This window comes from Ylistrum balloti, unplaced genomic scaffold (assembly GCF_031769215.1).
Source record: "Ylistrum balloti isolate Yb309-2 unplaced genomic scaffold, AGI_CSIRO_Ybal_v1 Utg370042, whole genome shotgun sequence".
NCBI lineage: Eukaryota > Metazoa > Mollusca > Bivalvia > Pectinida > Pectinidae > Ylistrum > Ylistrum balloti.
In genome coordinates, this window is record NW_026782099.1 from 470,775 (window position 1) to 483,297 (window position 12,523).

The following is a 12,523-nucleotide window of genomic DNA, read 5'->3' on the forward strand; positions in this document are numbered from 1 at the left end:
TTTAATAATTTAATAAGGTTATTCATATTTATTTTTTTTTTCTTTTGTCTGCAACAGTCATCTCCAGATACTTCCTTGTCAGACAGTCTTCCACAGAAACCAAGAACAGGAAACAAGAAAAAGGAAACATTACATCCGGAACTGAAGGAGAAAATACTTGGTCAAAATATGTTTGCAATACCACTAATGATGGCACTATGCAAGGACAAATCCCTTATGGGCACAAACAGTCAAAATGGTAATCTAAGTGGCTCTTACGATTCATCTACAATACAATCAACAGATTCACGAATCTCACACAGGTTGTCCAGTGACCTTGACCCTAGGCGACTGTCATCCTGTTACCCTAGTAGTACTATGGTATCATCACACTCCAATCGACCATTCAGTTGGCATAGTGAAAGTTTTGACTTGGACGCACAATTGGCCTTTTCTGGTTACCCAGGTGTAACTGCCTCTGTCGACAATCATCGGAGTGTGCCACAAAATATTGGTGACTTGACTGGGATATCAAACGCTTCCTGGACTCATGCTATTTCGCATGGGATTCCATTCAGGCAAGGCATGCTGGACAGATACTCACCTGAACTCATAGCGACACAGCATATGATTCCACCAAAAATCTCCAGTGGAAGGGGACATAACTCTAATGATAGAAATATCAGCCAAAAGCCACTAAAGGAAACAATAGGCATCGCATGACAGTGAAAGTTTTTGCTTATTCTTTTTTTTTTTTTAAACTTTGTTGAGTTTTTAGACATTTTATGTTTATGTTCCCTCTGTGCTAATATAAATACCTCTATTTGTTACTGAATACAATCTTTCTGATGTGTTTAACAACAGATGGTATTCTATCTGATTTTGAAATCAAAATTGTGTTTTTATGTCCTGCCAAGACTATTAAAGTAGTATGTAGACTGTTCCACATCTTTAGATGAATCCTGCCAATAATGTATCATACATTTCTCCCAAAGTTTCAGATGCCAGTGTCTTTTGTTCAAAAAACTTTCTTGTTTCACATGTTAGACACATATTGTGAGGATTATACTCTTATTTTACATCAGTATTTTACATGCCAGCCAAATCATATTCCTGTTTCATATTTTAGTTACCAATATTGTAAACATTGTATTTCTTTACAATGTAGCTGTAGATCAGGAAATAAAGACTTTCTGTTTGCTACTGTCATCAAACAATGCCACATTTGGTAGGTAGAGATAACTCTCTTTAGACATTGTTATTAGGTAATTTTCCTCAAACTTTGTATTTAGGTAACCCTCTTCAGGCATTGCTTTTAGGTAAATTTCTTTAGGCTTTGTTTTTATGTAACTCTCTTCAGATTTGATTTTAGGTAACCCTCTTCAAATTCGATTTTAGGTAACCGTTTTCAGTCTTTGTTTTTCGACAACCCTTTTCAAACTTTGTTTTTAGATATCCTTTTTTTTAGATTTTTTTGGTAGCCCTATTTCGACTTTCTTTTTAGGTAATTTACCTCAGACTTTGTTTTTAAGGTAACCCTCTTCAGATTTGGTTTTAGGTAACCCTCATCAGACTTTGTTTTAGGTAACCCTCTTCAGCCTTTATTTTTAGGTAACCCTCTTCAGACTTTGTTTTTAGGTAACCCTCTTCAGCCTTTATTTTTAGGTAACCCTCTTCAGACTTTGTTTTTAGGTAACCCTCTTCAGACATTGCTTTTAGGTAACCTCTTCAGTCTTTGTTTTTAGGTAACCCTCTTCAGACTTTGTTTTTAGGTAACCCTCTTCAGACATTGCTTTTAGGTAACCTCTTCAGTCTTTGTTTTTAGGTAACCCTCTTCAGCCTTTGTTTTTAGGTAATCCTCTTCAGCCTTTGTTTTTAGGTAACCCTCTGCAGACTTATGGTTTAGGTAACCCTCATCAGTCTTTGTTTTTAGGTTACCTTCTTCAGACTTTGTTGGGATAAACTCATGTCTTTTACTCGTTATTTTTCACTAATGAAGAATTTCACAGTCAAGTGATGTTACATATGAACTCTAATGATAGTTGGTATTGGTGCTTAATGTTACAATGAGCTTGATACTATCTCTGTTGAGATGAAAGTACTCATATTTGATATCTCAGACTTATATTCAAATATGCTTTGCGTAATCTTTCTTCAAAAGTTTTTATCTATTTTTGTATGACAATGAAAAAATATCAGTTATCCTTTCCGTGCTTTCTGGTAGTGTGGATGATTTGATTGGTTCTTTCTAATGTGTCAATTGTCACATTGGCTGTGCTTTGTGTCAGATGTCACATTGGCTGTGCTTTGTGTCAGATGTCACATTGGCTGTGCTTTATGTGTCAATTGTCACATTGGCTGTGCTTTGTGTCAGATGTCACATTGGCTGTGCTTTATGTGTCAATTGTCACATTGACTGTGCTTTGTGTCCACTGTCTCATTGGCTGTGTTTTGTGTCAGCCATTCGCATTGACTGTGCTTTGTATGTCAATTGTCGCATTGGCTGTGCTTTGTGTCAGCTGTCACATTAACTGTGTTTTGTGTCAGCTGTTCGCATTGACTGTGCTTTGTGTGTCAATTGTAACATTGACTGTGCTTTGTGTTTGTTGTCACATTGGCTGTGCTTTATGTGTCAGCTGTCACATTTGCTATGTTTTAATGGTTACATATTATTATTGTTGTATGTGTTAGCTGTCGCATATTAGCTGTATTCTTTTTTTTTTCTTTCTGAAATATGTTGTTACAACACAAAGAATATTCAAAGATAGACTGTTGATTTTTAAACAAGTAAGAGATCACTTAAGAATAAGCTCATGTCACAATATTTATGCTGATATTTCTTTTGTAGTACTAAACAAAAAAATAACTTTCCATATTATTTTCAATACAAAGTGATGCTAACAAACTTATATAGTAATTTGTTACAACTTGGATTGCTTATAAAATGATGGTCCTTAGGTTTCTTCCCATGTTTTTAAAGGAAAAGAGTTGAAAATATGCTTCCCTTATAGACTGTTTTCATGGGACACATTTTATGTCTTGTACAGATGTAAAGTTTATTTTAAAAAAAAAGATTAATGCATATTGTCCTGTATAGAAAAGATGATTTTAAAGCCAGTATCTGCTTTGAGTTCTGATAGAGTTTGTCGAACTATCAAGTTCATCTCTCCTATAACGCACAAACCTCTGATCCTGCTTTGAGTTCTGATAGAGTTTGTCGAACTATCAAGTTCATCTCTCCTATAACGCACAAACCTCTGATCCTGTTTCAGCTTTTGTACATGAATACTATCACAGGGTGCTGGGTCGGGACTATATATATATATATACACATGTTTAGGTGAGCTCATGCTCTTTTTCATTAAGATTGTCTTCATTTTGTCATCTTCAGATTTAACATTCTGCAGTTTTTAACATTTTGTCGCTTAACCATTATTTCCAATCTTGTATATGTATTCATGGAAATATATTAAAATTCTGCTATGTTCTTCTTTTCCTTGCCATTTTTACACATATTGTACTATTTTGAGCATTTTCCCATATAACATACCAGTGCAATATATTACTGGTTTCTTTTGTATTAAAAGTCGGATTGTGATATAAACTATATTGATATTATTTTTCAACAACTTGAAATATGCATTTTTTTGTTTTGTATTTTTATTTCCCACCTAAATTTCATATATGATAAGCTAGTTATTTTTCACAAAACAATGTCAAACGTTTGTATGCAGATCAAAGCGTTTATTGCTGTTTTTACAAGCTTGTTTTTTATTGGAAAGTTAACTTGTGATATATCCATATTTGTTTATATTTTATCAAAACAAGGAAAATTGGCAGTTGTTAAATGTTTATTTTTTACTTCAAAATACACTTAACATAAATTGAAGGTATTGAAGATACTGTTTTGATTTTTATTTACGTGATTAAAAAATCATGATTTGTAAAGAAAAAAGTCAGCATTTTAACTACTGGTGATAGTCTAGTAGGTCAGACATGGAAAAAGGCAATTTCAGAGGAAAAACAATGTAGCAGGTCGTTATTCTTGTATTTTGATGAGAACAAACATTTACAATACATATGTTATATAGAAATTAACTTCTATTACATTATATATTACCAGTATATATAGTGAGCTATGTACATGCATGTGTATTTTATGAGAAACATGTAGCTGTGAGCAATTTTGTATATCCGTTTGTATTTGTGGATTGTATTTGATACAGGCTTTGTCAAGAGGATGGAAGAGATATGAATGGTGTTATCACATTCTCTTATAGTATAGTGCAATATATATATAGATATATTTTATATATTTCCTTTGAGTGAGAGACACATATTGTGGACTTAAAATGTGTGTGACATATAGAAATATCTTGTTTAACATATGACTTTGACATATAGAAATATCTTGTTTAACATATGACTTTGACATACAGAAATATCTTGTTTAACATATGACTTTGACATACAGAAATATCTTGTATAACATATGACTTTGACATACAGAAATAGCTTGTTTAACATATGACTTTGACATACAGAAATATCTTGTATAACATATGAGTATGACATACAGAAATAGCTTGTTTAACATGACTGTGACATATAAGATATGTTATATAACATATGACTTTGACATACAGAAATATCTTGTATAACATATGACTTTGACATACAGAAATAGCTTGTTTAACATATGACTGTGACATATAAGATATGTTATATAACATATGACTTTGACATACAGAAATATCTTATATAACCTTCAGCTGTGACATACAGAAATATCTTGTATAACCTTCAGCTGTGACATACAGAAATATCTTGTATAACCTTCAGCTGTGACATACAGAAATATCTTGTATAACCTTCAGCTGTGACATACAGAAATATCTTGTATAACCTTCAGCTGTGACATACAGAAATATCTTGTATAAACTTCAGCTGTGACATACAGAAATATCTTTTAAAACATTATTGTGCTTTGTCTGTTAAAGCTCTTGAAAAGATTGTTCAATGTGGGTGAGCTCATGAAAAGGGAACTCTGTCTGTTGGGGCTCTTAACAGGGTGCTCTGTCTGAAGGTGCTCTTGAGCAGGAGGCTCCATCTGTAGGAGCCCAAAAACAAGGGGCTCTGAAGGTGTTCTTTAATAGGGTGCTCTGTCTAAAGAAGCTCTTGAATGGAGAAATCTTACAGTAAAGTTGGGACTTATTAACAAATTTGTGTTTATATACTTTTCAAATTCTGTCTGTAGGAACTCTTTGACAGAGGCACATTTGTTAGAGCTTGCAAGAAGCTCTTAAATTTGGGGTTGAATGGTGCATTAAGCCTTAAACATTTACTTCTTTGAATTAGCTCCAAAAGTTTAGAATACCCAAGGAAGGGTCCTTCAGAAGGACATGTGTTGTGTAAATGGTGACAAAGGAAGTTTGTATGGCTTAACTATTGTGGTAAACAAGAATGTACATTTTATGTAAGAAAACATATTTGTATGGTAATTTGTATAGATTTGTACATAAAAATATCATTATAAGAGAAATGTAATCTTGCTCAGGGTGATATATTTATTGTGTATTAGTTGTACATGATGAGCAAAAATTGGCAAATTTGTGTATTAGAGAACATAATATGGAAGTAAATGTGTATAACTATATTATGTTTAACCATGTCAAATAGTGATCGTATTTAATGCAGTACAAAGCTGATGCCTATCAGTAGATACAGGTATTTATCTGTGGTGCCTATCAGTAGATACAGGTATTTATATGTGGTGCCTATCAGTAGATACAGGTATTTATATGTGGTGCCTATCAGTAGATACAGGTATTTATATGTGGTGCCTATCAGTAGATACAGGTATTTATATGTGGTGCCTATCAGTAGATACAGGTATTTATATGTGGTGCCTATCAGTAGATACAGGTATTTATATGTGGTGCCTATCAGTAGATACAGGTATTTATCTGTGGTGCCTATCAGTAGATACAGGTATTTATACGTGGTGCCTATCAGTAGATACAGGTATTTATATGTGGTGCCTATCAGTAGATACAGGTATTTACATGTGGTGCCTATCAATAGATAGAGGTATTTATATGTGGTGCCTATCAGTAGATACAGGTATTTATCTGTGGTGCCTATCAGTAGATACAGGTATTTATATGTGGTGCCTATCACTAGATACAGGTATTTATATGTGGTGCCTATCAGTAGAGATCGGTATTCGTGTGTGGTGCCTATCAGTAGATACAGGTATTCTTGCTTGTACCATTGCATAGATGTGTTTTAGTGTACATGTGTCCTTTCTGTGTACATGTGTACTTTAATGTACATGTGTATGTACCTATGGTATACATGTGTATACACCTTGCATACCTGTTAGTGTACTGCTGGTATATACATTATTTTGGTATACATGTGTATACAACCTGTGGTATATATGTGCATGTACTAGCTGTTGTGCATATGTACTGTAAAGACTAATAGGGGAAAAGTATGATATAAAGGAGTCAAAGTGCCTCCATCAAGATTTTATAGAATCATATCTATTTTACAGTTTAGCCACTTAGTCTGCCACATATCATTGTCAAGTGGCTGTTCAATATTAAAAAATGAAAAGTTGATAAATAATAACTTATTTTGGTTTAAATCTAATCAGAATCTATTTAGGACAACAGAATATAACAAATCTAAAGGTAAGCATTGAACATTATTGCTGAGGAATGGTGAACTAAATGGATATCATCCATACAGGTGAAAGATAAACTTGTCAGCATATATTTACTGAGAACAAAAAGCAGAGCTTATGGAATCTTTTAAAGTTATCAGGAAATAGAAATATTTAAGTGTGACCTATGAGGATGTAACAGGAGAATGTTAATTGAGTGAGATTTGAACAGATTGACCTTATTGTGATCCACACTGTAGTCATTCCAGAGACCGATTTTACCCTGTAAGAAATGTTCTTTTATTTTTTTCTGACCAGCAGACAGCCTATTGTTATAACCAGAGGATTGAGCAGCATGTTTACATCTAGTCTAATAAAAAAAAATTATACTAATTTGACATTATTAACCTTTCTATAAGTTGTTGCCTTTTTTAACATAATGCAGCATATGTAATTGTGGAAGGTTTTCCCCATAGTTTTGGTGTTATAGATAGCCCTTCACATTGCACTGGCAGATTCAACAAGGGTTATCTCCCCTGTGTCATATTTGTACAGCATTATTTCAAGTAAACTAGTATGAAACAATACATTCATATGTCTCTCATTATCTATGCAAAACTGCAATTAAACTGATCAACCTAACAGCATAACCCATCATACAATGTAAGTAGTCATGTTTAGGGTTGATTTGGACAACCTGTCACTGTTCCATGTATGTACCATGATCACAGTTTCATCAGGACAACTCGTCACAGTTACCAGTATGTACTCTGGTCACAGTTTTACTAGGACAACTCGTCACAGTTTCCTGTATGTACTGTGGTCACAGTTTTACTAGGACAACTCGTCACAGTTACCAGTATGTACTCTGGTCACAGTTTTACTAGGACAACTCGTCACAGTTACCAGTATGTACTCTGGTCACAGTTTTACTAGGATAACTCGTCACAGTTTCCTGTATGTACTGTGGTCATTGCCTCAACTTGTCAAGGTTCCGTGTAAGTACTCTGGCAATTGTTTCACCGGGTTAACATGTCACAGTTCCCAGATTGTACTCTGGTCATTGACTCGCCGGGTTAACCTGTCACAGTTCCCAGATTGTACTCTGGTCATTGACTCACCAGGTTAACCTGTCACAGTTCCCAGATTGTACTCTGGTCATTGACTCACCAGGTTAACCTGTCACAGTTCCCAGATTGTACTCTGGTCATTGACTCACCAGGTTAACCTGTCACAGTTCCCAGATTGTACTCTGGTCATTGACTCACCAGGTTAACCTTTCACAGTTCCTTATATAAACTGGTCCCAGTTTCAGAAGGACCTTTTAGGTTCCCTGTTTTCTGTTGATGGTTTCATTAGTTTCGTATACATACTCTGGTCATGTTTCATCCATTTTCCTCAAATTTACTATTGAGAAGCATTTTATTGGAAGAAAATAGTTAAAAATTTCTTTAATTTTAGTTATTTTATGAAGAAAATGCTAAGGAATGTTTAAGAAACATATGTATACCACTCGGTTAACTGACAAGTTAAAGTATATTTACTTTTTTGGTTTACTTATGATTGATTTATTTGTTGATGATGTTGAACATTTTGTTGAATGTAGATGATATTGACATTTGATGATGTGATGATGTTACAGAATTTTCTGTAACAAGTGTTTGGAACTCCCACTACTTAGGGTATTTGGGCAGTTCTGTATGATAGATCATAAATAGTTTGATATTTCAACTGTGAATGCATTAATTATTTAAGGGATATTTTGTTGATTTGTACATTGATTCCATATGAGAGTATATATTTTACCTACAGAGTGCTATGATTCCTCAGGCAGTTGTGAAAGGGAGATAATGGAGACATGATAGACCGATATGATATTTGTGTGTAGCAAGGTTGGATAAATGTATGGAAGTCTGGTAGTGTCTGGGGACTGATAGCACTGTGTCAGTAAATGATATTGTATGCAATAAAGTGAATTTGGATAGCTAGAGTCCATCCAGTCTTAGATCTGAATAGTGAAATCATGTGATGTGTTGTTCTTTTCTTATTATAACTTGTACGAGGCATTATGTTTTGTTGTGAGAGAGATTTAGCTAGCAGAGAGAGACACTAGAAGAACTATAGCATCCATTCCATATTGCATAGTGAAATGTATACATGCTACTAGTATAACTTAGAATGTGTCCATACTCATATCATGTTATATAGACCTTTTTATCAATTAGTCAGACGTCATCTATTTGTTGGTATAATATATATATATATATATATATATCATATTTTCATAAATAAGATATGTATAGTTATGAAAAAGTATCAAATAAAGACCCAAGATATTTACTTACAAATGAGGAGTTGTGACTTATGTTGAAATTTAACCAACTGCTTTTGCATGTGATGGTTGTTGTCTGACAGGATACAGATGTTCACACTGCTGGAGTGATCAACAACTGGCAGTGAAAGGATGTTAGACATTAACAGGACCTTGAAAAACTGAAAACTGTAAAAACTATACCGCCTGTTTATCATTCAGCTGAACATAGATTAAGGAAACTTTCTTTTGCCGATAAAGACATAAAAACGTTTTGTTAGCATTCGACCTTCAGTACCTAGAACCTTCAGTACCTAGACCTTCAGTACCTAGAGACCATCAGTACCTAGAGACCTTCAGTACCTAGAGACCATCAGTACCTAGAACCTTCAGTACCTAGAGACCATCAGTACCTAGAACCTTCAGTACCTAGAACCTTCAGTACCTAGAGACCATCAGTACCTAGTGACCATCAGTACCTAGAGACCATCAGTACCTAGAACCTTCAGTACCTAGAGACCATCAGTACCTAGAGACCTTTAGTACTTAGAGACCATCATACCAACCTTCAGTACCTAGAACCTTCAGTACCTAGAGACCATCAGTACCTAGAACCTTCAGTACCTAGAGACCTTCAGTACCTAGAGACCATCAGTACCTAGAACCTTCAGTACCTAGAACCTTCAGTACCTAGAGACCTTCAGTACCTAGAGACCATCAGTACCTAGAGACCATCAGTACCCAGAACCTTCCGTACCTAGAGACCTTCAGTACCTAGAGACCATCAGTACCTAGAACCTTCAGTACCTAGAGACCATCAGTACCTAGAGACCATCAGTACCTAGAGACCATCAGTACCTAGAACCTTCAGTACCTAGAGACCATCAGTACCTAGAGACCTTTAGTACCTATAGACCATCAGTACCTAGAGACCATCGGTACCTAGAGACCTTTAGTACTTAGAGACCATCCATACCTAGAACCTTCAGTACCTAGAGACCTTCAGTACCTAGAGACCATCAGTACCTAGAGACCATCAGTACCTAGAGACCTTCAGTACCTAGAGACCATCAGTACCTAGAGACCATCAGTACCTAGAACCTTCAGTACCTAGAGACCTTTAGTACCTAGAGACCATCGGTACCTAGAGACCATCAGTACCCAGAACCTTCAGTACCTAGAGACCTTCAGTACCTAGAGACCATCAGTACCTAGAGACCATCAGTACCTAGAGAGACCATCAGTACCTAGAGACCTTCAGTACCTAGAGACCTTCAGTACCTAGAGACCTTCAGTACCTAGAGATCATCAGTACCTAGAACCTTCAGTACCTAGAGACCATCAGTACCTAGAGACCATCAGTACCTAGAGACCTTTAGTACCTAGAACCTTCAGTACCTAGAGACCATCAGTACCTAGAGACCTTTAGTACTTAGAGACCATCAGTACCTAGAGACCAACAGTACCTAGAGACCATCAGTACCTAGAGACCATCAGTACCTAGAGACCTTCAGTACCTAGAGACCTTTAGTACCTAGAGACCATCAGTACCTAGAGACCATCAGTACCTAGAACCTTCAGTACCTACAGACCATCAGTACCTAGAACCTTCAGTACCTAGAGACCTTTAGTACCTAGAGATCATCAGTACCTAGAGACCTTCAGTACCCAGAGACCATCAGTGCCTAGAACCTTCAGTACCTAGAACCTTCAGTACCTAGAGACCATCAGTACCTAGAGACCTTCAGTACCTAGAACCTTCAGTACCTAGAGACCATCCGTACCCAGAGACCTTCAATACCCAGAGACCATCCGTACCCAGAGACCTTCAATACCCAGAGACCTTCAGTACCTAGAGACCATCAGTACCTAGAGACCATCAGTACCTAAAACCTTCAGTACCTACAGACCATCAGTACCTAGTGACCTTCAGTACCTAGAGACCATCAGTACCTAGAGACCATCAGTACCTAGAGACCTTTAGTACTTAGAGACCATCAGTACCTAGAGACCATCAGTACCTAGAGACCATCAGTACCTAGAGACCATCAGTACCTAGAACCTTCAGTACCTAGAGACCATCAGTACCTAGAGACCATCAGTACCTAGAACCTTCAGTACCTAGTACCTAGAGACCATCAGTACCTAGAACCTTCAGTACCTAGAGACCTTCAGTACCTAGAGACCTTCAGTACCTAGAGACCTTCAGTACCTAGAGACCATCAGTACCTAGAACCTTCAGTACCTAGAGACCATCAGTACCTAGAGACCTTTAGTACCTAGAGACCATCAGTACCTAGAACCTTCAGTACCTAGAGACCTTCAGTACCTAGAGACCATCAGTACCTAGAGACCTTCAGTACCTAGAGACCATCAGTACCTAGAAATCAGTTAGAGACCAGTCAGAGACCATCAGTACCTAGAGACCTTCAGTACCTAGAGACCATCAGTACCTAGAGACCATCAGTACCTAGAACCTTCAGTACCTAGAGACCATCAGTACCTAGAGACCATCAGTACCTAGAACCTTCAGTACCTAGAGACCATCAGTACCTAGGACCTTCAGAACCTAGAGACCTTCAGTACCTAGAACCTTCAGTACCTAGAGACCATCAGTACCTAGAACCTTCAGTACCTAGAGACCATCAGTACCTAGAGACCATCAGTACCTAGAACCTTCAGTACCTAGAGACCTTCAGTACCTAGTGACCTTCAGTACCTAGAGACCATCAGTACCTAGAACCTTCAGTACCTAGAGACCATCAGTACCTAGAGACTTTTACATCAGAGCTGTTTTTTCAGGGTTTATTTAATTTTACCTGGATCCAACATTTTGTAGATACTTTTTAACAACTTGATAAGACCATTTAGTGAGGGCGAATATCCAATATATCTCAAAAATCTTCATAGGAATATTTGTTCGATAGTCCTCGTGAATCATTTATGCCGAAACATTATTGACGACAAGAGGTGTTCCTTTCTGAACATCCAAGTGTGATGAATGGAATCAATGACTGTGGTTTGATGTACACAGAAACACATCGTAAGAATTACACAACTACGGAGACGTGTACATGATGAAATTTAAACGAGTATGAAGAAAACACCACACAAAGCTGTAAAAATGACCGATAACGATGGGCACACCTCACAAGATATAAAGAAACAGGTGTGACAGAGGTATAAACAACAGGAAGTGTACGTATAGAATAGGCAAGCGTGTAAGTATTTTGGGGGAGCAACCGTTATTTTTACTTGTGAAACTTACGTTGAACATTTATTTACGCACTAATTGATAATAGTACGAGTTTTAAGTTACACCAAATTGACGTCACACAATGATAGTCGTGTTGGTTTTCTCCGTTACTATTACAATTTTGTCTGTCTCTAAAATCACTTCCGTTGCAGTAATTGTGTTTGTAAATACAAAATGAATCAAGTCTTTTGTTATCTTATTTACTTGTTTCAGAGGCCATAATAGAAACCCTCAGATACTCACCCATAACCAATTACATCCAGGTAGCATATTGATACAGAATTCACGTGTACAGTGTACAAACTTG

At 36.4% G+C, this 12,523-nt stretch overlaps 1 protein-coding gene across 2 annotated transcripts in view; it reads left to right on the plus strand.

Annotated features, from left to right (window-relative positions):
- The window catches only part of LOC132549086 (protein expanded-like), a 36,371-nt gene extending 27,374 nt beyond the window's left edge, over positions 1 to 8,997 (plus strand). For both annotated transcript variants that reach the window (XM_060213000.1, XM_060213001.1), the window contains exon 13: positions 58 to 8,997. In XM_060213000.1, the coding sequence (XP_060068983.1) occupies positions 58 to 702 (645 nt within the window). In that variant the 3' untranslated portion in view covers positions 703 to 8,997. The remainder of the gene's footprint in view (positions 1 to 57) is intronic.
- Positions 8,998 to 12,523: the final 3,526 nt, after the last annotated feature.